General features: G+C 34.0%; 1 protein-coding gene across 2 annotated transcripts in view; it reads left to right on the top strand.

The window, feature by feature from the left end:
• IL1RAP (interleukin 1 receptor accessory protein) overlaps positions 1 to 21392 on the top strand; it is a 144347-nt gene extending 122955 nt beyond the window's left edge. Inside the window, exons 9-11 of one of the 2 annotated variants that reach the window (XM_008068421.1) lie at positions 8282 to 8431; positions 9724 to 9867; positions 20084 to 21392. In XM_008068421.1, the coding sequence (XP_008066612.1) occupies positions 8282 to 8431; positions 9724 to 9867; positions 20084 to 20802 (1013 nt within the window). In that variant the 3' untranslated portion in view covers positions 20803 to 21392. Of the gene's footprint in view, positions 1 to 8281; positions 8432 to 9723; positions 9868 to 12469; positions 13112 to 20083 lie in introns of those variants that run through there. The other variant, XM_008068426.1, reaches the window with a different exon arrangement.
• The last annotated feature ends 833 nt before the right edge of the window (positions 21393 to 22225 follow it).

The raw sequence follows: 22225 nt of genomic DNA, 5'->3' as shown, positions 1-22225 counted from the left end.
AATGAAGATAAAAAGTCAGAGATAGGGTGTTTCTGACTTAGCATTATTTGAGAAAACTGTTTGATCGAGTGGGAGAAACATAGATTGAGGTTCCAGAAAGACCTGGGGTCGAGTTGTGGCTCTAATACTTACCATGTATATGAATTGGTACAATTTTTCCTCTTCTCATCCTTCAGATAGAACTCCCATTGTATCTGTGAAAACTGGGGGAATGGGTAATGAGTACTCTTTACACAGTACTGCACACTTGATTCTAATTTCTTATTTAACTCTGATGTGTCCTAAAATGTACTCTGTATGATTGTATTCATTTTACATTTATTGATACTTTTTAAAAAGTAGTTGCGGATTTCCTATTTTGGTGAATGTTTCAAATGCATTTGAAAAGAATGTATATTTTGTAGCTTTTGGGTGTGGTGTTCTGTAATAACATCAACTAAGGCAATTGGTGTCAGTATTCCTCAAGCCTTTAATATTCTTATTGATTTTTTTTCCACTATACATAGTTGTTCAACTACTGAAAGAAAGGTAATGAATCTTTACATATAATATGCATATTTCTAACTCTTTTTTCTGTTCAGCCAGTATTTGTTTCCTGTGTGTTAGGACTGTGATATTAAGTACATATACATTAGAGTTGATATGTCTTTTTGATTACTTGACTTTTAAAAATTATTAAATATCTTTTTTTTCTGTTAATACTTTGTGTCTGAGATTAATGTAGCCATTCCAGCTTTCTTATAATTGGTATTTGCATATTCTTTTTCATATTCTTTTTCATTTGTTTGATATTATCTATTGCTACCTGTATGTTTAATGTGTAGCTTTTATTTACAGAATATTATTGGGTCTTAGATTTTTAAATCCAATCTGATCATTTCTGATTTTTAATTTGAATGTTTGATTAAGTTATCTTTAATATAATTATAAGTATTACGGTTTTAAGTTTACCATCTTGCTATTTGTTATCTACCCATTTCATCTGTTCTTTATATCCTTTAGATAAATTAGTATTTTTACTGTATTTTATTTAAACACCTTTATGGTCCTTTGACTGTATCTCTTGTTTTGGGCTTTTTTTTTTTTTTTAGATTTTTTTTTCCCTCTAGAACTTGATTTTCTTGAACTTATCAGTTTATTTGAATTAATCACTTTACATATTTTATGGGAAATTTACTATGACATATTTTCATTTCTTCCCTCCTATACTTTGTGTTATAATACATTTCAGTTTTGTGTATATTAAAACATCACAATATATTGTAATACTTACACTTAAATACTTATGTTTTATACAAGTTAAGAACTGAGATTTAAAAAATTTATTTACTTCTATTTCTGGCACTACCCATTCTTGGTAACATTTTAGTCTGAAGAACTGTTTAATGTTTCTGGAAATGCACATTTGCTGGTGACAAGTTTTCTCAAATTTGTTTTAATCTGAAAATATCTTATTTCGTTTTAATTTTTACATTTCAACACTTCATTAAGAAAGTTTTCAAATACACAGAAGTTTTTTGAAAATCATACAGTGAGCAGTAATATCCCTTATTTAGGTTCTACCATTAACATTTTGCTAATTTTGCTTTATCACATATCTCTTTGTTTCTCTATCCATCCATCAATCTATCTTATTTTCTGATATATTTCAAAGTATATGCAAACATTTGTAAACATTTAAACATCTTATCATTATCATGATATTATCATTTATTTATCATTCTCTTTTTTTAGGTAAACCTTGCCCAACTTAAGCGCACCATGAGATAATTTTTGAGAAATGCATATGCATAACCTAATTTCCTATTCAGATGCAGAATATTACCATCACCACAGAGAGTAACATTTTCTTCCTTCTCATTATCAGTGAATTCTACTATTTCTAACTCCCCTACCCCCACAATACAACTGTTTTAATTTTTAAAAAATAGATTATGAGTTTCTGTTCTAGAACATCATGTACATGGACCCATACACGGATAAATATATGTATGCATCCCATATGGTGTGCACTACTGTGTAAGAGTTCTTGATACTCATTCATGTTGTTGTGAATATCAGTCATTTGCTCTTTTTGTTTACCAAGAAGTGTTTTCCTTAAAAAAAAAAAGTATCATAACTTGTTTATTTATTCTTTGAGTGATAGACATTTGGGTTGTTTTCAGTCTTGAAGTCTTTTAAATAAAACTTCTGTGAACATTTTTATCCAGGTTCCTTTATAGACATATTTTACTTATCTGAGGTGAATATCTATGTATGGAATTACTGATTTAGTTTTATCATAAACTGATAGATTTTTTTTTAAAATCAAGAGGCTGTATCATTTACACTCTCACCAACAGTATATCCACATCTTCACTATTTAGTGTTGTCTGTCAATAGTCTCAGTTTTAGTCATTGTAGTGACTGAGTGATGTACCTTATTGTAGTTTCATTTTTTATTTTTCTGATGATTAAAGATACAGAGCACTTTTTTATGTGCTTATTAGTCATCTGTATGTCTTTTGTGATGTGACTGTTCAAACATTTTGTTCATTTTATAATTAGGTTGATTTTGTTTTATTATTGAATTTGAGCCGTTCTTTATCTATCCTGAATGCCAGTCCTGTGTCAGATACATGCTGGCAAATATTTTTTCCCAGTGTGTTGCATGAAAATTTGTTTCTTTAATGGTATATTTTAATGAGCAGACATTTTTGTTTTTGATGAAATATAATTAATTAACATTTTATTTAATGGCTGTTACTTTCTGTGCTCTAAGAAGGCTTTGCATACCCCAACTCATGAGATTCACCTTTATTTATATCTGAGATTCATCTCTAATTTATTTTCCCCATTCATGATGTGAAGTAGAAATTGAAGCCTAATTTTCTTCTCATATTGATATCCAGTTGTTCGAAGACAAATTGTTGGAAAGATTTTTATTTTCTCATAATGTTGCTCTGGTGCCTTTGTCAATATTTTCACTGGATTGGTTGAACCATTCATAGGTATCATTCCATTTTCCCCGACCAATATTATTTATAATGCAAATTTGGCAGTGTTTTGCTCTTTTTATTTATTTATTGTGCCCATTATTTATGTCTTGTGTATTTCTTTTTTTCCCCTGTGGAGATTTTAACGTTTTCTCTTCTGCATTGATATTGAACAATTAAGTTATGATATACTTTGTTGTGTTTTTAATTATCAGAATTCACTGAATCTCTTGGTTCTATGTGTTTATATTTTTTATTTAATTTGAAAAATTTACAGCTATTATTTCTGCAAATATGTTCTTCTTTCCTCCTCACTCTTTTTTCATGCTCCAGTTAAATTTAGAATAGACCACTTTGTGTTGTCCAATAGTGAGGCTGTCATTATTTTTATTATATTATCTTTCCCCTTTGTGTTTGTGTAGCTTTTAATGTCTACTGATCATTTTTATGATGTCTAATCTGTAGCATTTTAATCTCATTAATTGTATTATCAGGTTTTGAATTTCCATTTCTCTACTGAAATGTCTCTATTGATATTTCCCAATTGCTGTTCACGATCTTTATGGTCTTTTTCTTTTTTCAAAAGATACATTTACAATATTCATTTTTAAATACTTATCTGGCAATTCTGTCATCTTTGTCAATTCTGATTGTACTTGAAATAGCTGATTTTCTTCTGAATATGTATGTTTTTTCCCTTTTTCTTCATCTAGCTTTTTAAAAATCATATGCTGGACATTATGGATGTTACATCATTGAATGTCTGAATTTTGTAAGAGTGTTAAGTTTTGTTCTAGCAGGAAGTTAATTTACTTGCATAACAGCTTGCTTTTTAAAAGTATCTCATCTTTGTTAGAGTAGGTCTAAAATAGCCCTTCTGTAAGTTGGATTGGACCTACTTCTAGGGCATGTTATACCTGGGGTCTCCACTTGATTACTTGGGTTGCTTGACAAAGACTTTTCACTCAGTAGTCTGAACTCAACTGTCTCCCAGCCCTGCATGTGCTCCTAGAGCTAATCAACTCCCAGCTATTCTTTGCCTATCCTTTTAAAGTACCATATTGACTATGCATAGTTTTATATTTGACCAAAGACTCGAGGCAAGCCCGTGCAGATTTCTAGAGTTCCTTTTCTACACAGTTTTCTTCTCTTGGTACCCAGGCCTCTAAATGCAATCCAGCTCAATAGACTTGAACTCTAACTTCTGTCTCCTTAGCTCAGCATGACCCTTGTCTTCTTTTGGCTTTTTCCTTTTTGTGCCATAGTTTTAAAAAATGCCTTTAGTCAAAAAGTCAGAGTGATTGTAGGGTTTACCTTTTTTGTATCTTTTCTCTCACAGATCACACTCCTGCACTACTAGTTATCCATCTTTGGAAAACTGTATTTTAGGTATGAAAGAATTATTCCTCTAAGAAAAGAAACTGAAGTCCAAAATGTACAAGTTTTAGTATACCATAATAGCCAAACTAAAAGTCTGAAAGTCAGTTCTGTCATACATCTCCTGATTGCCATCATTTTAAAAAGACACTCTCTTTTTAATTCAGGAAAATGGTCATTACCACAGTTGCAAAAATCGTCAAGTCCCACAGGTTTAGCACAGAGTATCTATGGGTTCTGTGTCAGGGAACACTTGGAAGTCCAAGCAACTGGCATTTAGTTGAGACACTCAATGGATAGTCTCCAACTATAATAATGAAGATAAAGGAAATAAATTAGATTTCCTAGGAGAAGCATAATTGTAGAACAAGAACTCAAAACAGGAAAAATGACAAGAGCTAAGGTGTTGAACTGTTTTAACAAAGGTGGTTATCTGGAAATTTGGGCTTTGGAGCCAGTTATTGCCGTAGACTTGCAAAAGAGATGTAGAAAATTCTGATTCAAGCAAGTAGCACAATTTGGTTACCTCTTGAATCAGATTATTAGTAAAATCAATGAGGTCACATTGCATCATCTCTTCCTGATTGGAAACTTTTTATATGTATATAAAGTATATGTATAGCATCAGACATGTAGAGCATCAGAGTAAAATCTTTGTGCCCAAACACCAAAGTCTCTAACTGGGCAAACAGAAAACGTAGGCTGAAAATCACTTTCTGTGCAAGCCAGCAAAGTTTTAAGAGCACTTTCGACATGAGACCCAAGTCATTTAGAAAATCAGGCTGGTGGATTATTTATCCTAAGAGTCTAATTAGTTAGGTAGCATTAGGGACTCCTTGTTTTCAAGGTAACTGCACAAAATACAATCTGTAAATATGACACAATGACTGTATAACACAAAACAGAATTAAGAAGCCTCGTTAGAAACAAAATGGGCAGTGGTGAAGTGAATGAGGCAGAGAGAAGCTTATGAGGATAATTTATCTCTTGATCATTAAGCAAGATCTCTATTGATATTTTAAAAAGAAATAATTTCAAGTGAGTGTAGCCAATAGCAACTCTCCATCCAGAGGGGGCAAAAGAACTGAACAAATAATAAAGAGTGGGAATTACCCAGTGTACTGTTACTATAACATGTACTCAGAAATACCAGACAGTCATTTTCACGCCAGTTACCCAAATTGATCTTAGTAAATTTTCAACAACTCTACTGACATTGCTTCTGGCATCTTATGATGAAGTTTTCTTATTTTAAAACATCATTATTCATGGAATGAGTACAAGAGTACCTATAATAATTTTGCACTGCTGTGTCCTGTACCTGCAGCAGGATTAATATCCTGGGTGAGAATAGCAAACCCAAAACTCTTATAATTTGTCCTATAACTGGAGAATGTGAAACTCAGTTCCAGGCTACTTACCATATTCCCCTTAGAATAGATTCCTGCTTTAAAAGTGATTTTTCCACAAGTATATGATCAATAATTAAACTTCATGAGTGTTGTATTAACTTGTTTTACATTGCTATAGAGGAATACCTGAGGCTGGATAATTTGTAAAGCAAAGAGATTTACTTAGCTAGTGGTTTTGCAGGCTGTAGAAGAAACATCATCTGCACCTGGTGAGCCCTTCAGGAAGGCAGGAGAGCCAGCTTGTCACCTAGCAATGTGGGTGGGGGAAGAGAAGGAAGGAGAGAAGGCTAGAGAAGGGAAGGAGAGAGAGAGGGAGAGGGAGAGGGAGAAGAAGTAAAGGTGATATACAATAAGTTGGATTCAAAAAGTAAGACTGGCTTACAAAACGCAGAGTACATCTCCATGACCCTAACACTACCCACTAGGGCCCACCTCCAACATTGGAAGTCACATTTCAACAGGAGATTTGGAGAGGACAAATATCCAAACGTTATCAGTGGTGTTGTGCAGAGATGCCAGCACTTTGTAGTCAGGGAACTTCTGTAGCAATCCCAGCTTTGCATTGATTCTTCTAAGTCATGTCTCAGCAAATACTTAACACCTACAATGTTCTAGGTGCTCCAGAAGCCTTCCCTCACCACCTTACTTCCCCTTCCATAGCCCCATGCCTCAGTTACCCCATCACATTCCTCTGGTTTATTTTCCTTATGGATTAGTCACTATTTAAAATAAACTGGCTTATTTTTTTATTTTCTTTTTTTTTTTTGTAGATTTTTAAAAAATTTTTTTATTAATCAATGTTTTTTATTATGGTTTTGTGGGGTACAGTTAAGGGTTAGGTGTACAATTACGTTTCATTCGGGCACCCTGTTGATAAGAGGTGTTTTCCCATCCCCAGACAGATATTTGCTACTGTTAATCCCACCCCCCCACCATAGTTTCCCAGTACCGTCAGTCATTTTCTTATAGTATTACATTGGATGTTCAAGGTCCATTATATGAGTGAGAACATGTGATACTCGGATCTTTGTTTCTGTGAGAAGTCTTATTTATTTGCTGCCCTGCATTTGAATATTAGAGACCATTTTTGTATTTACCATTGTATTCTACAAAGCTCCTGGCAAATGGTAGATCTCATTAAATAATTATGAGATGGACTAATATATGATTTAAACCACTCCTGGTTCAGATCCGGTAAATATACTGTTCCTCTCTCAAACCCTTGAGCTTCATTATTATAAGCTAATAAGCAACCAAATGAAGTTGCTGATATACAGTGTAGAACTAGGCTTGTTTTAAATATCCAAGAAATGTAAAGTGTTAGATCTGGAAATGTTCATTGAGACACTAGGTGTTCTAGGGGTAGGGTGGATGAAAAAGACATAATTTCCACATGGAAGACTGTCAGTGTATAGATTAATGGGGAAATGTTGTCGTAGAATGACAAACAAAGGAAAGAGTGAGAATTTCTACCAGACAGAGCTCAGGTTGCAAGGGTAATTTTATTCAACAAAAGCTCATATAAAATAATATTTGAACATGGACTTGAAAATTAAAAAAGAGAAAGGACTTCTAGCCAGAAATCATAGTGTGGGTGAAAGGCATGACATTAAATCTTCCTGATGTTTTTGAGGAAAAAGCAATGATAAATGAGACAGGTAGGTGGTTTGTGATTTGATTGTGACAGACATTGTTTTCAGAACTGAGGAGTTAATACTGTATCTGGTTTGTTGATAATAGAGAATAAGCTCACTCTATTTCTGATAGTTCCAAAGAAATTTGTAAGGTGCTTATAATATAAAACTATAAGCAGATAATGTGAAAATCTGTCCATACTCAGATATTGCAAATGAGTCTTTGGAATGTATACTCTAGAACTGTGGAAATGGGAAATACTTTCAGAGCCAAGCATATTCAGGATTTGTTGGATGCCTTCTGTTTCTGCCCAATGAAAATAAGACTTTGAGGCCTATTTCCAAGTACAATGGAAAGAGTTAAATTCCTTCCATTTGACACTGGATGAGAGGATGAAACTAAAACTAATGGAAATGCATTAAAAATGGTTACTGAAATCAGCTGCACCAAAAATTTAAATTTTATCAGTATTGTGAATTTGTTCAGGTAGCAGTGAGGACTCCAGCCTGAAAGATGGGCAATAGATGGATAGAATGATGCTTTTCAAAAATGTTTTTGAGGAGATTCAGGTATCAAATCATGGCTTGAATTAAATGACCTACTAAATCTTTCCCAAAGTTAAAATTCTGTTTTAATTTGTATATCACTAAAGACTTTTTAAATAAAAAAATACCTTCTATGTTAGGTGCTGGAAACAAAAAGACAAATATGACAGTCTCATCTTTTAAGTGTGCTTGAACTCTACTGCGTTATCTCTGCTTGTTCACACATATAAGGCAGGTGCATGCTAAGCTGTTTGGCTTATCCAGCTATCTGCCAGCATGACAGGTCACTGTGATCACTGCATAGAAATCAGTTCTGTTTCTTTGTTGTTCACTCCAGTACCAGCTCCAAGGTACACAGTGGAGCTAGCATGTGGATTTGGAGCCACAGTCCTGCTAGTGGTGATTCTCATTGTTGTTTACCATGTTTACTGGCTGGAGATGGTCCTATTTTACCGGGCTCATTTTGGAACAGATGAAACTATTTTAGGTAAGGAACAGAAGTCTGATGTAAACCTCTTTTACTGTCATTTTTAGAAAGCATGTTGAAAAAAATGAAAGCATAATAACTTGATAAAACCTAGATTGACTGGAAGATTCAAGCAGATTACCTTGTATTTCAACTCTTACTGTTGAAAAAATTTCCAACGTATATCATTCTGATTTATTGAATTAACGTGTGGTTTTGTGTAAATTAGCATTGTGCAAACAAAAATATAATGCAAGCCACGTATCTAACTTAAAATTTTCATGTGGCCACATTGAAAAAATAGAGAAAAAGAAGTAAAAATAATGAGTCGACTAAAAGTATGTATAATACTATCATTTTAGCTTATAATTAATGTTAAAAAGTTAATGATATATTTCACAGTCTGTTTTTGATACTGAAAATCTTGGAAATTAAATGTACTGTATTTTACTCTTACAGCACACCTCAATTCAGACCATCTGCATTTCAGGTGCTCAGTAGACACATGTGGCTTGTGCTGTATTGGGCAATACAGGTCCACATAATCTTTGTACTCAGGGGGTGATCCAAGAACCAGTAGCACAGCATCACCTGGGAGCTTATGAGAAGGAATATCTCAGATTTAGGCCCCTACTGAATCAGAATCTACATTTAAAGTACATTCCCAAGTGATTCATGTACACATTAAAGTTTAAGAAACACTGCTCTAGTGAAAATTTGCCTAGTGAAAAGAATACAACATTTAAACATACAAATTCTTGGGTGCATCCCATGAAGATTCTAATTCAGTAGACTTGTGGAAGAAACACAGACTCTATATTTTTAATGAGAAGTGCTTTTTATAATTAGGCAATTTTGTGAAAGATTGATCCGTTGAAACTAATTATATTTATGATTCTAGTTCTTTTCAGGTGTAAATAATTCAGAATTTCACAATGTTTTGTTCAATATATAATTCTAATATATTAATGAGTAGTATACAAGTACAAGAAGTTAAAATTTTCTGAATAATATTAGCTTCCAGCACCTGTGATTTACACCCTGCTTCTCTTAATTTACAGTTGAATAGGCCAAACCTCTCTCCACCACAAAGACTCAACTTAGTAAAATGAGAGTAGAGGACACATCAGATAAAACTTGAAACCAAACCTCCAAAAAGTCATTTTGCCTGGAGACTTGTTATAAGTAGAAAATCACACTGGAATCTGCCACATAATGGAAATGTCTAATATGCAGACGTTAGATGTAAAAGCAAATGTCATACTATTGGGTAACTTTCCTAATTTATATTGAATTTGTGATCCTTTTCCTAGATGGGAAGGAGTATGATATTTATGTGTCCTATGCAAGGAATGCCGAAGAAGAGGAATTTGTATTACTGACCCTCCGTGGAGTTTTGGAGAATGAATTTGGATACAAGCTGTGCATCTTTGACCGAGACAGTCTGCCTGGGGGAAGTAGGTATTTCAGATAAGTAAAAATGCTGCTACCCTGAAGGGCAAAGAGGATCATTAACTTTGGACTTTGTGTGAGAGTCACCACACAGCTCTATGTTGACATCTGGATATTTAATGTCCAATGTTCTTTGATACAGTAGATAGAGACTTCTCTAGGAATAAAACTACATAGTAATATGCATACTATTCAACTCATTCTATGGTACTAAAATATGTTTCCTTGTAATCATTAAGAGCTGCATGTCAGAAAAGTGTGGGTGCCCAGTAGATTAGAGCTCTGTTAAAGTGCCACAACTCCAAACATCCTGTCTGCTCACATTTAGATTTTTTAGAAAGTATAGACTTATAGACTGATCTACACTGGTTTGCCTCGAATTTTTTTTTTTTTTTTACAAGACGGAGTATTTTAAAAATTTTTTTAAACGAAGACTGAGGTTTGCTTTTTTTGGTTTGTTTTTTTGGTTTTTTTTTTTAACAAAAACTGAGTTGCAGAAGAGTTCATAGATTTTTTTCTTATATTACACACTGATAATAATTAGAATATTTCCCTTTGGTGGCACTTACCCAATTTCTTTTCCTCACTTTTATTTTCAAGAAAAATCGCATTACTGTTGTTTTTTGTTTTGTTTTGTTTTTTCCCCCACTTGGGTCTGCTTCTTTCTATCAGCTTATACATTTGAGACTTAGTTTAAAATGTTATAAAAGCCAGTGTATTCTAGTAGGATAAAAAAGAAAACTTGAATTGCTAGATGTGTTAAAATAAAAGTACATCTCTTCCTTTCAGGTATTCAATAGTACACAAAGTAATGGTCCATTTGAGTCTTTTTAAACAAACACATAAGTAGCATTCCTAAACCAACTGTTCAACTTCATCCTGTTGAAATGCATGTAATGTCTATAATTTTAAGCATGACAAACTAATTTTATTTCTCTAAACTCTTTTTTTACATTAATCATTTGTTAACATTTTAAAAAACATTACACAGATAATTGAGATAGAGAATAGACTTAACTCAAACTTTATTCTTATTTTGAATTAGCTAGATCATTTATTTGATCTCTTCAATCATCATCCAAAATCCCATTATGCTTGTGTTATACAGAAGATAACTCTTTCAGTATATCTTTGCCAGAAAATGATGACTTAATTTCCAGTGAAAGGAAAAATCTACCTATTTTAATATTTAATTCCCCCAGATTATTTATATATCCATTTATTAATTCATACAGTCATTCCACAAATACTTATCTATCTGGTGAAAATATATATAAAAATATATTGCCTATAGCTGGTTAAGACCCTCCAGCAGGAACTGATAATACTTTGAAGAGTTCATGTTCTACATAATTAATTACTCTTGTATCTTGCTTATGTTTGTTGGCTCATGCATCCCTTTTATTCTCCCTGCTGTTCTTGCCCAGTCCTCTTTGACTCTGGGTCTCATTCCTCACATTCACATGGTCAGCCTCCAATGCCACTGCTTAGCGTAGACAAATAATTATTTCTGGATTCTCCTCCAGGATGCCCCTGCTATATTTTAATTTTATTTCTCTACTACTTCTGGACCTGTGAAAATGAAGGAGCAAAATGACTGCTTTAGGGGAGTATGGCAAGCCATAATATAGGTTTTCACAACACAAGTATATTACCTGGAGTTGGCAACTATCTGAACTCCAGGTAAGGGATTTTACAGTTCTCAATAAGCAACTGTGAGGAGATGAATTAGTCCTAAGAATTTAGTGACAGAAACTAATCAGAGCCCTTGACAGCAGAATAAAATTACATTGCATTTCCATTTTTCCTGCTTTTTCTTTTTCTTTTTTTTTTTTTTCGCTTGAAGAACGCATTTGCCTGTTAGTGAAAGCAGACACATCATCTAGCAGCTGTTGAAACACATGGCTCCATAGTAATGATAGGACTTTAAGGAGAAAGATACAGGGACTAATTTAGGCTCTAGAGTAGAGAGAAGTAGAAAGCTGAGTTGAGAATGGCTCGCCAGCCAAAATGCCATTCAATTAGCTAGATTTTGTTTCAAGTTCCTATTCCAACAATAAAGTGATATCAGTCTGAGTCAGATAGGTATCCAATAATAGAAAGGACTTTCAAAAAATGAGGGTGTCTTGTCCTTTGTGAGCAAAAAATACAATTCTATGATTTTTTACTTTGTAATGTATATCTTGTTGAATGCCCATTGATATTACAGAGTTTACTTTGAGGGAGAAAGGGCTCATGAATTGACATTGTTGGGTCATAACATGCTACACACTTTGAAAAAACTGATTTCAGTATCATGCATCCACTTCTCGTGTGTCTAATAATATTTTTTTTAAAGCCAAGTTCACACTACTTTTGGGCTTCATGCCAGATTGGAATTCTTTTTAAGGCAGAATATGTGTATATAGTTTCTATGTTTCCTGAGGACAGTGGAATTTAGTGGATAAAGTGATTAGGTCTAAAGACTGAGTTATTCAACATGTTGCTTGTAAGAAGTTTCACCTCAATTCTCAGGCTTATCCTAAGTTCCCTACATTTGCTCCTCAAGCCCCATGGTTTTGGGGAGTTTTGGCCAACACTAATCCCCATGGTTGTTTTCTTTCCCAGTTGTCACAGATGAGACCTTGAGCTTCATTCAGAAAAGCAGACGCCTCCTGGTTGTTCTAAGCCCCAACTACGTGCTCCAGGGAACCCAAGCCCTGCTGGAGCTCAAGGCTGGCCTAGAAAATATGGCCTCTCGGGGCAACATCAACGTCATTTTAGTACAGTACAAAGCTGTGAAGGAGACGAAGGTGAAAGAGCTGAAGAGGGCTAAGACGGTGCTCACGGTCATTAAATGGAAAGGGGAAAAATCCAAGTATCCACAGGGCAGGTTCTGGAAGCAGCTGCAGGTGGCCATGCCAGTGAAGAAAAGTCCCAGGCGGTGTAGCAGTGATGAGCAGGGTCTTTCTTATTCATCCTTGAAAAATGTATGAAAGGGACAATGAAAGGGGTACAAAGAACCAGAGGAACTCCTGGAAGGAAGAGTCCCCCTCATTCTTTACTCACAGATTATGGTTTCATAAGCAGAAAATAATTGTTGAAGCCTCTCCAGAGGATAAATGCAGGGTGACTGTACAGCTGGCTATTCTGCTTCCTTAGGCAATACTAAAGTTTAGAATGATATTATCGGCAGTCTGTCACCAGTCTCTGCTGGCACTGTGTTCTTTGCAGGCAAAGACTTGGTTGATGCAAATTTCCCCTTCTACATCGTCCATTCCTGTTTTATATGTCTCTCTTTTTAAAAAAATCTTAACATATGGTGCAGCCTTTCCCATGAATTTAAAGATCCCTTTCAGATAAGTCATGTGTTGACAGGGTCATTATGAGTTTCCAAGTATAGTTTCAGTTTTCTTTTTAGTTTATTTTTACTCATTTGTTACAAAAACAACAACAACAACAACCAATAATCAGGGCTTAAATTTTAGCTGAGGATGATGAGTACTTTTGCTCATTTGACTGTATAATACACCACTGCGGCAAGGCTGACATCCGCTTAGGATGATAAAACTGAGTATCACTGAAAATGTTTTTATAATTGATGTAAGGGGTTTTTCCTCTACTATGCCATCTTTGCCCTTTAATCTCAGGTAATTGATCTTATATTTGTAGACTTAAAAATATATTCCAGTTTTTTGTTTTTGCTACAGTAAGTTTCCAGTTACCACAGTTTTCATTCCATCTCCCTATCTGTTTGTGTTGCATCGGTCATTCAGAATTTGCAGGTGGCTCCACACTTGGCTCAATATGAAAGAAAACTTCTCCTCATGGTGCTAATAGAGAGTGAGGTAACAGCAGAATGCTTTTAGAGCATTTTCTGACTTGTGAAAAGAGTACAGAACAGGATATTTGGCAATTTGTCTTTTAATCCTAACCTTGCTAATGTGAATAACAGGAAAGTGATTTTTCCTCACTTGTTTGTGTCTCTCCATTGTAAACTGTGGAGGTTAGACTTAGTGACCTGGAGAGTTGCTTTTAGCATTAATATTCTAAGAGAGTTAACTGTATTTCCCATAATGCATTCACTAGTACAGGAAATACACTTGCTCCAAATAAGTTATTCTGAAAAATCACTGTCAATGAAACTTGTTTTTGCATGTTTTAAGAATATTTTACTGTTATTAAGACTTGGAAAATTAAATTCAGAATTTACAGAGTGGTACATATTTATGTTACATGTATATTATACATATATGTATGCATATATATGATAAATATCATATATCTTCACATGCATAAATTATATCTGTGTGGATATATACACACATATATGTGAGTATGGATATATATATGTGTGTGTGTGAGTATGTGGGTGGATATATATGTACCAGTTATACATGTTATGTATCTACACACATAAATTTTATATATATGAGTGTATGTACGCACATGAATTATGTGTTTATAATTAAATTTATATATAATTAAATTTATATATAAATTTAAATGGCCATTGGTACACTATTACAAACCACTGAAATTCTTGTCCAGATTTTAAATTATGTCTTTATTGTAATGCTTTTGTGTCAGTGTTCTCTGTACATTAATATTATTTGTTAATTCACAGCTTACACGGTGGTGGTTGTCATTAGTTCTTGCCTTCCTTAAGTTAATATAAATAACTTACTATCTATGGTTGTTCTGGGTTGTGGTGGAATCTATTTTGCATGGAGCTTCCATGGTCACTGCTAAGCAGTAGCTAGCCATCTGTCACTTGATTTCCTGTTATATTCCCAGCAGTCACATTTTGAAACTAAGTCATGTTAATCTTGGTGCTCAACTATTTGGACTGTTGAATGATACAGGAAACAAACATACTTATAAATGAATCTTAGTATCCTATGAAACACAATAACTCATAATTTAAAGTCTTTATCCCAGTAGTGTGAATGTTGGTTAGCAATTCTAAAATTATATGCTACATGTAAGTGCCCTTCATCAGTATTAAAGTCAGTGATAAATCATCTCTCTATATAAGACATTGATTATTTAAAATTGAAAAAAATCAACCCACGCATGGTAGTGAGCGTCTGTGGTTCCAGCTACTTGGAAGGCAGAGGCAGAAGAATCACCTAAGCCCAGCAGATCCAGGCTGTGGTGACTGTCAGCATGCTGCTGCCCTTCAGACTAGATGACAACAGTGAGACTCCAACTCAAAAAAAAAAAAAAAAGAAAAATTGAAAAAACTTATACTTCTAAATTCTTGACTATAAAACTACTGTATAGACTTACTCTTTGATCTAATTTTTTAGGCTTATTAATGTTCTTTCTTATTTTAAAAAAACACACACAATTATTCCCTCAATTAACCCTTCACTGATAAGACCAGAGGAGAGCTTTTACCAGATAAGCTATAAATACCAATTCTTGCTTTAGGTAAATAGGGAATAGGGAATAGTCTAATTACCAAAGGGCCATTCTCTTGCCAATGCTGCATTTCTTTTGCACTTTTGGATTCCGTATTTATCCCAAATGCTGTTGGATGTCCCTGGAAACTCCTTGATTTTTTTCTTTTTCTATTTATATTCTTGCTTTTGTTACTGAACTTCTCCAAATGCTATAATATAAAGCCTACCAAATCTAAGTGATATGTCTTATTCTAAGATAACTTTGTTTTAAGATTTTTTTTACATTCCAGAAGATGCCCAATACAGAATATTTAAGGAAAATAGAGAAACTTTACAAACTTGTAATTTAGAGAGCAAGAACAAATCATATATCAAATTTTTAAAAATTATTGGTTTTAGGTATATGATATTGGGACCTTCTGCACCCAGGTAAACAAAGAACTGTGTTATATAGAATGTCTAATTATGAAATCTTTTAAAATTGAATGTTCTTTTGTATTGTAACTAGGTAATTCCCTAGACTTCTAATAAAAAAAACAAAAAACACTCCATTGTTTTGGGAAACAAAAACATCACTCCACTTGTTACGTACCCATTTTCTTTAATATTTGGAAATTATCTTTTTAATTTTATTCATGAACTTTTGTATTTTCCATTTTTGAAATTTGATTTGTAAATTTACTTATGTTAAAAATAAACCATTTATTTTCATCTTTGAATTTTATTTTGTGCATGTGTTTTATGTCTTTATTTTCATGTTTGGGCATGAGAAATAAGAATAGAAAGAATTAATGATTATGCTTATACAAAGAAATGTAATAAGTTATATTAGTTAAGCTTCTTTCTGAAAGAAAACTGAGAAAAATGGGAACTTTATATCAAGAATATGTTCTTTACAAGTTTGTAAAATAGTTACTTAAGTAAAATGGATTGTACCAGAATACAAGGACATATTGTGTGTGTGTGTATGTGTGTGTGTGTGTGTGTATGTGTGTGTGTGTGTGTAGAAAGAAAGATACAGAGAAAGAGAGGAGAGAGGGCGAAAGGAGAAAAAGAGAGGTGAGAGATTCTTTTAAAACAAGATACAAGTCTATTTTTTGATTCAACTTGGAATTTAGGTAGCTTACAGGAATCTTTTGTCTTTTATAGGCTTTAATGCAACCCAAGGCAGCTGTTCCTTTAAAATGAGATTTAAAAAAAAACAAACAAAAAAAAACTTAAAGCCCTGCCTTCAGTTAATGGATAATTATTTGAATCAGAGATCCGTTTTATCACAAACTTCAAATAAATTGGTGAAAAATACTTGAAAATATTTTCTTTTGAGTTGAGAATAAGTCCATAGTGACAGGGATGACTCTTTGCTTAAAAAAAAAAAAAAAAAAAGACAAAAAACAAAACAAAACCCTCTATTTATTCATTTATCCAAAGAATATGTATTGAGTCCCTATAACATGCTCTGAACTAGTTAGCTTAGTAAAACTTTTTTTTGCTGAAGAATTTTCCTCTTGCAAACCAGTTCCCAAAGAGTAGACTTAGAATCAATGGATTGAAGTTGCAAAGGAAACAGATTTCTACTCAATTAGGAAACAACTATAAAGAGGAGTTCAGCAATATCTCTCACCCATGCCAGCTCTGGGATGTCTCTCTTTTCTTAGTCTTGTCTTTCACTAATAAACTTTATTTGAAAACTTAAAAAAAGGAAAGGAAGAAAAGTTAACACTAATGAAACTCACTCTTTGGAAATGCTAGATCCCCTAATATCAGAGGTATATAAGAAGTACTTTGATAAATTCTTATTAATATTTTGTATATTGGGTAAGTAGTTATTAATCTGAAGTTGCTTCCAAACCTGAACATATTAAGTGACCTCTTAGAACACAGTGGTGAGTATTTAAAAGATTCAGTATCAGCACTTTGGCTATTATCTACTTGGCTATTATTGAGCTTGTTAAAACTCTTTAGATATATTTTTTCCCCATCATTTACTGGTGTAACTAGCTCTTTAGCACAAGTAAATGTATAGTATGATGTGAGAGACAAATTCATCAGTCTATCATATTTCTCTTTCTATCCAAGCATTGTAAAGCAGTGGATTAAGAAACAGAGTCGTTCAGTACTATTTTTTATCCACATCTATTTTAAACTGAATACATAGAATTTGTAAACACTGCTACTCTTATAAATTTATATATTAAGATGATGTTCTAAAGTGAGCATTAGGAATTGATATAGATTCAAGAAACATTGGTCCACAAATTATTTTCATATTGTATTTTCTAGACACAGGAATAATTTAATAAAAGTGATGTATTCAAATGATTACTTTGTGTTGGACATTTACATATAGGTATCTTTAATTCGTTTAATGTCCCTACAAGTTTTATCTCATCATATGTATTTTATAGATGGATGAAGTGAGACTTAAAGATATTAAGACAAAAACAGAGATAAATGGAAAAACTAAGATTTGAATTCAGATTCATCTTCCAGATTAGGGATTCCCTTTTTAAACTGAACTTCAAATTTTAAGAGAGAAAGAGACTTATTCTTCTTTCATCTACCAATAACCTAGCCAGAGGGTTGGGAGGAGATATCCTAGTTTTCTTCTGGGTAAATTCCAGGTAAAATATGACTTTTGAAGGTGGGAGTCTCATTGAGTATTGAAGAATCCTCCACCAGGAAACATGACTTCAAAGTCAATTTAGTACCACACAAGAAAACGAATTCCATTACTATATAGCCACATCTCATTTCTTGGGCCACACAGAATAAATAACCTAGTTTATGATTCCCTCTCCAAATAATCTTCAGCATTACAAAAATGATAATTCCTATCTTTAAATATGAGGTTATGGTAATATGGAAGGTATTGAAAGAATATGCCATAAAAGGATGTAGCTTTCTTTAAGGTATCAAGTAGAGATTGCTAGATATAGCCAAATTCCAGACTAGATGCATCCGATATATTTCCTTCTTAATGTCTAGCATTCCACCACTCATATCTATATTTAGCATTCTCTTTTGAATCTCAATCTCTCACTTTCTGGATGGAGTACCAATTAAAAACAAAGAGCAACAGACCCTAAAGATATATATTTTAGAAGATCTAATACAGTGTTGTGTTTTCGACAGTGATATCCCCATTGGGAATAACATACATTTTCCTTAGGTCACTATTTTGAAGTGAAACACCACACACACACACACACACACACACACAATTTGCATGAATTTCCCTTGTTGACAAGCTAATTATGTTGCCTTCAAATTATTTCACATTTCTTATAAGCCAGGAGAAGCAGAAGGCTTTCCACTCTCATCGTCTGTGATTTATGAGAGGCAGCTTCATAATATCCTCAGTAGGATCAGAGTTACCAAAAGACATATGTGAACATGTATGTATGCATGTGTATACACACACACACACACACACACACACACACACACACACAAGCATTTTGAAGATAAGTGAAAATTTAAATTTATTTTTTAAGACTGAAAAAATTATCTAACGCATGTTTACACTGTTAAAATCAATCGCAAGTTCTCAAATATTGTATCTCCAATTTCCCTTCCAATTCATGCTAAATCCACTAATTAAGAAAAAAAGAATCTGGTAAGAATCACAGCTCCCTCAGTCTCTATCAAGTTCATAATGATCAAATATACTGCAAATTTTCAGCTTTTCTCTATAGACTGAAAAGTTTCTCCATTAATGTTTCACTTCGGCACCAAAAGTGCACATGTTCAATCCCATAGTCTGTCTCCAGCATGAGTTTTCAGAGTTGTCAGTAGCAGTGATTTACAGTTTGGAAATCTCATTTTTCAAAACATGGCATATTATGAGCTATTAAATCTTGCAGTGAGTTAAGCACTGCATTTATATGAAGAAATCTCCATTGAGATCTAGCCAAATCCACTCCAGTAACTATTAGAATTGAGTGGTTTGCCAGAAGCCTTAACTACTTGACTAATTCGTACCCATTGTCATTGATATTGCCTCTTTAATTTTTTTCATTCCAATTCTTCACACATATACACACACAAAGAAAGAAAAAGAATTTTAGTTTACAACAAGATCAGTACTGTGAAATGTCTGATATTGTGTCCAAAAATGTTAAGATCAAAGAATATAACTGTAAGAACCTTAGGAGTGGTAATTTCTATGCTCTATGCTGATCAGAGTATGTTGGGAGCATTATGTTCATGCCTGTTAAGAATATTATTCTTAGGAGACACATATATGAATTGTATATTATTCAGAGGAAAATAATAAAAGTGAGGAGGAGACATGAAACCATGTTATATATGGAATAAGAGGAAAAAAACTATTTAATTCAGACATAACAAGAAAATACAGTGCCATAAAAATAGTTGTCAGATATTCCAACTATTTGAAGATATAAGGTTTAAGACTACCAGATAAAAGTTGCAGGGAAGATTTCAAAACAAGAAATAATTTACAAACAGAGCTGAAATTGGTTGCTTTTGAGGGTGGTGAAGTTTTTGAGAGTGGTTAATTTAATTGCCAACCATGTGTGTGTGCATACATAGTAAGAAAGACTTTATGCAAGAAGGAGGCTACTGCAATGAGGGTGTTGTGGTAGAAAAGAGAGATTGAACTCAACTACCTTATAATACTTGAAGGCTGCAAATCTTTAGCAAGCATTGGTAAGAGTAATATAGTTAAGATGTCTTGACTGGGTAGATTAGTTAGCAATGAGCTCCTATAATCTCAAGTATTGATTCATTGCCTGCCCTTTGTAGGACAGACAATGATGAACTGGAATGTATATACATATTCACTATACATTATTTTTTCATTTTTCTATAGATACAGTGGAAGCAGTTTTTGATTTCATTCAGAGAAGTCGAAGAATGATTGTTGTCCTCAGCCCAGACTATGTGACGGAGAAGAGCATCAGTATGCTAGAGTTTAAACTGGGTGTCATGTGTCAGAACTCCATTGCCACCAAACTCATTGTGGTTGAGTACCGTCCCCTTGAGCATCCACACCCAAGCATTCTTCAGCTTAAGGAGTCTGTATCATTTGTGAGCTGGAAGGGAGAAAAGTCCAAACATTCTGGCTCCAAATTCTGGAAAGCCTTGCGGTTGGCACTTCCCCTAAGAAGTCTGAGCGCCAGTTCTGGCTGGAACGAGAGCTGCTCTTCCCAGTCGGACATCAGTCTGGAACACGTTCAAAGAAGGAGAAGTCGTTTGAAAGAGAACCCAGAACTTCAGAGCTCAGAAAGTGCTGTGGGTGCACCTTCAACCCCAGGCACAATGTCCAAGCACCGAGGGAAACCCTCTGCAGCCTGCCGCTGTTGTGTCACCTACTGTGAAGGAGAGAGTCACCTTAGGAACAAGAGCCGGGCCGAGATTCATAACCAGCCCCAGTGGGAGACACACCTCTGTAAGCCTGTTCCCCAAGAGTCAGAAACTCAATGGATACAAAATGGCACCAGATTGGAACCCCCTGTTCCCCAGATCTCAGCCCTTGCTCTTCACCATTTCACAGACTTATCAAATAACAATGACTTTTATATCCTCTAATTGCCATGTGTGGTGGGTGGTGGTTGCTATCTCTACCGACCCTCTTTATGTCATGAACCTGAGGGAAAAACTGACATTTTTATCATCTAATGGACTGTCAGATTTGTGTCCCCTTTATTGATTTTTAAAAACTATTTATTTCTAGGAGACAAAAGACCTGAAGGACCTGAATCCAGAATTATTGCTTCTAATGGCCCCAGAAGAGCACACTCTTCCTGGGCCCTAGAAGGTCAGTATGTGAAAGTCACCTAAAGTCTGATCCTCTATCTTGCCCAGTGGTTTAAAACTAAGCTAAGGATTTAAATGTGTTTCCTCTGAGTTTGTTAATCAACTTCATGTTGTGAGTGAGTCACGTGTACTTGGGCTATGATGCTTACAGGGTGTATTTATCTTAAGGGTGCATCATGGAAAGGAGCTGGTTCTGGTGGAAGCTGTAGCACTAAGCTCAACAGAAAACCTACCGTACATTTTCCTTCGATGAACCAAACATAACCACCCAGGGATACATGGTATTCTCTGTGTCACTGTAAACTAGTGTTCTCTAAACTGCCTAACGTTGTTAGCATCAATAAAATTATATTTTTATGTCATTTTATTTGTACTAACAAATTTTTACCTCCCTCTCTCTTTTCTACCTTTTATGGTTTTTGTATTCTTATCTGAAGAGTATTCATTCCATATCAGGAAGTTGAGATTTGGTTTAGGTACCAGAAAAGCTGAGATTTTTTAAAATTCTCTTTCTGATGTGTATTGAGAGACATCTAGAAAATGACCAAAATAGAATTAAGGAGTGTTTTAAATTAAATGGGAGTTTACACAAGAAGCTTATATTTTTAGAACTGACAACTGAAAAATTCATTATTGTAAGTAATTTAGGGCAGAGTTTGGTGCCTGAATTCCTTCTTCCCATTCAGGATTCTGAGAAGGGATAATAAATTCAAGTGTCTGCAAGGACCAGAAGGTAAGAAAAAAAGGGAAAAGGTGACCAGATATCAGCATAATACACACCCTCTCAATTTATTACCCATGTATTTAGGGACATAGGCACAGATACATGTTTCTTTTCTATAAACATTTTCACACAATTATAAAAGGCACATTGCACTTGATTTTCAAGTCAATAGATAAAGGAGATTATTAGTCCTGTTAGTAACTGAAGAGCATGTATTTCTTTAAAAGAGGGCAGATTCTACTCAGCTCCATTTGATTATTGCCACTGACTGAGCCCTAGGGTTACCAGATTGTCTACTTTTTCCAAGAGAACCTAAAAATCCAGATTTTTATGTATACTCTTAATTTTTGAATGACTTAAACTTAAGAAAAAAAGCAAAGAGCCTAACAAAACCTATCTATGAGTCGTATTTAACCTTAGGCTCATTTTGTAATTTTATCACTGAAGTATTCAACCAAAGTATATATGCCT

Source organism: Carlito syrichta, unplaced genomic scaffold (genome assembly GCF_000164805.1).
Source record: "Carlito syrichta isolate Samal-C Ts95f unplaced genomic scaffold, Tarsius_syrichta-2.0.1 Scaffold108652, whole genome shotgun sequence".
NCBI classification, from domain to species: domain Eukaryota; kingdom Metazoa; phylum Chordata; class Mammalia; order Primates; family Tarsiidae; genus Carlito; species Carlito syrichta.
Note: the sequence above shows the minus strand (reverse complement) of the source record. Positions and strands in the feature narration are given on the sequence as shown.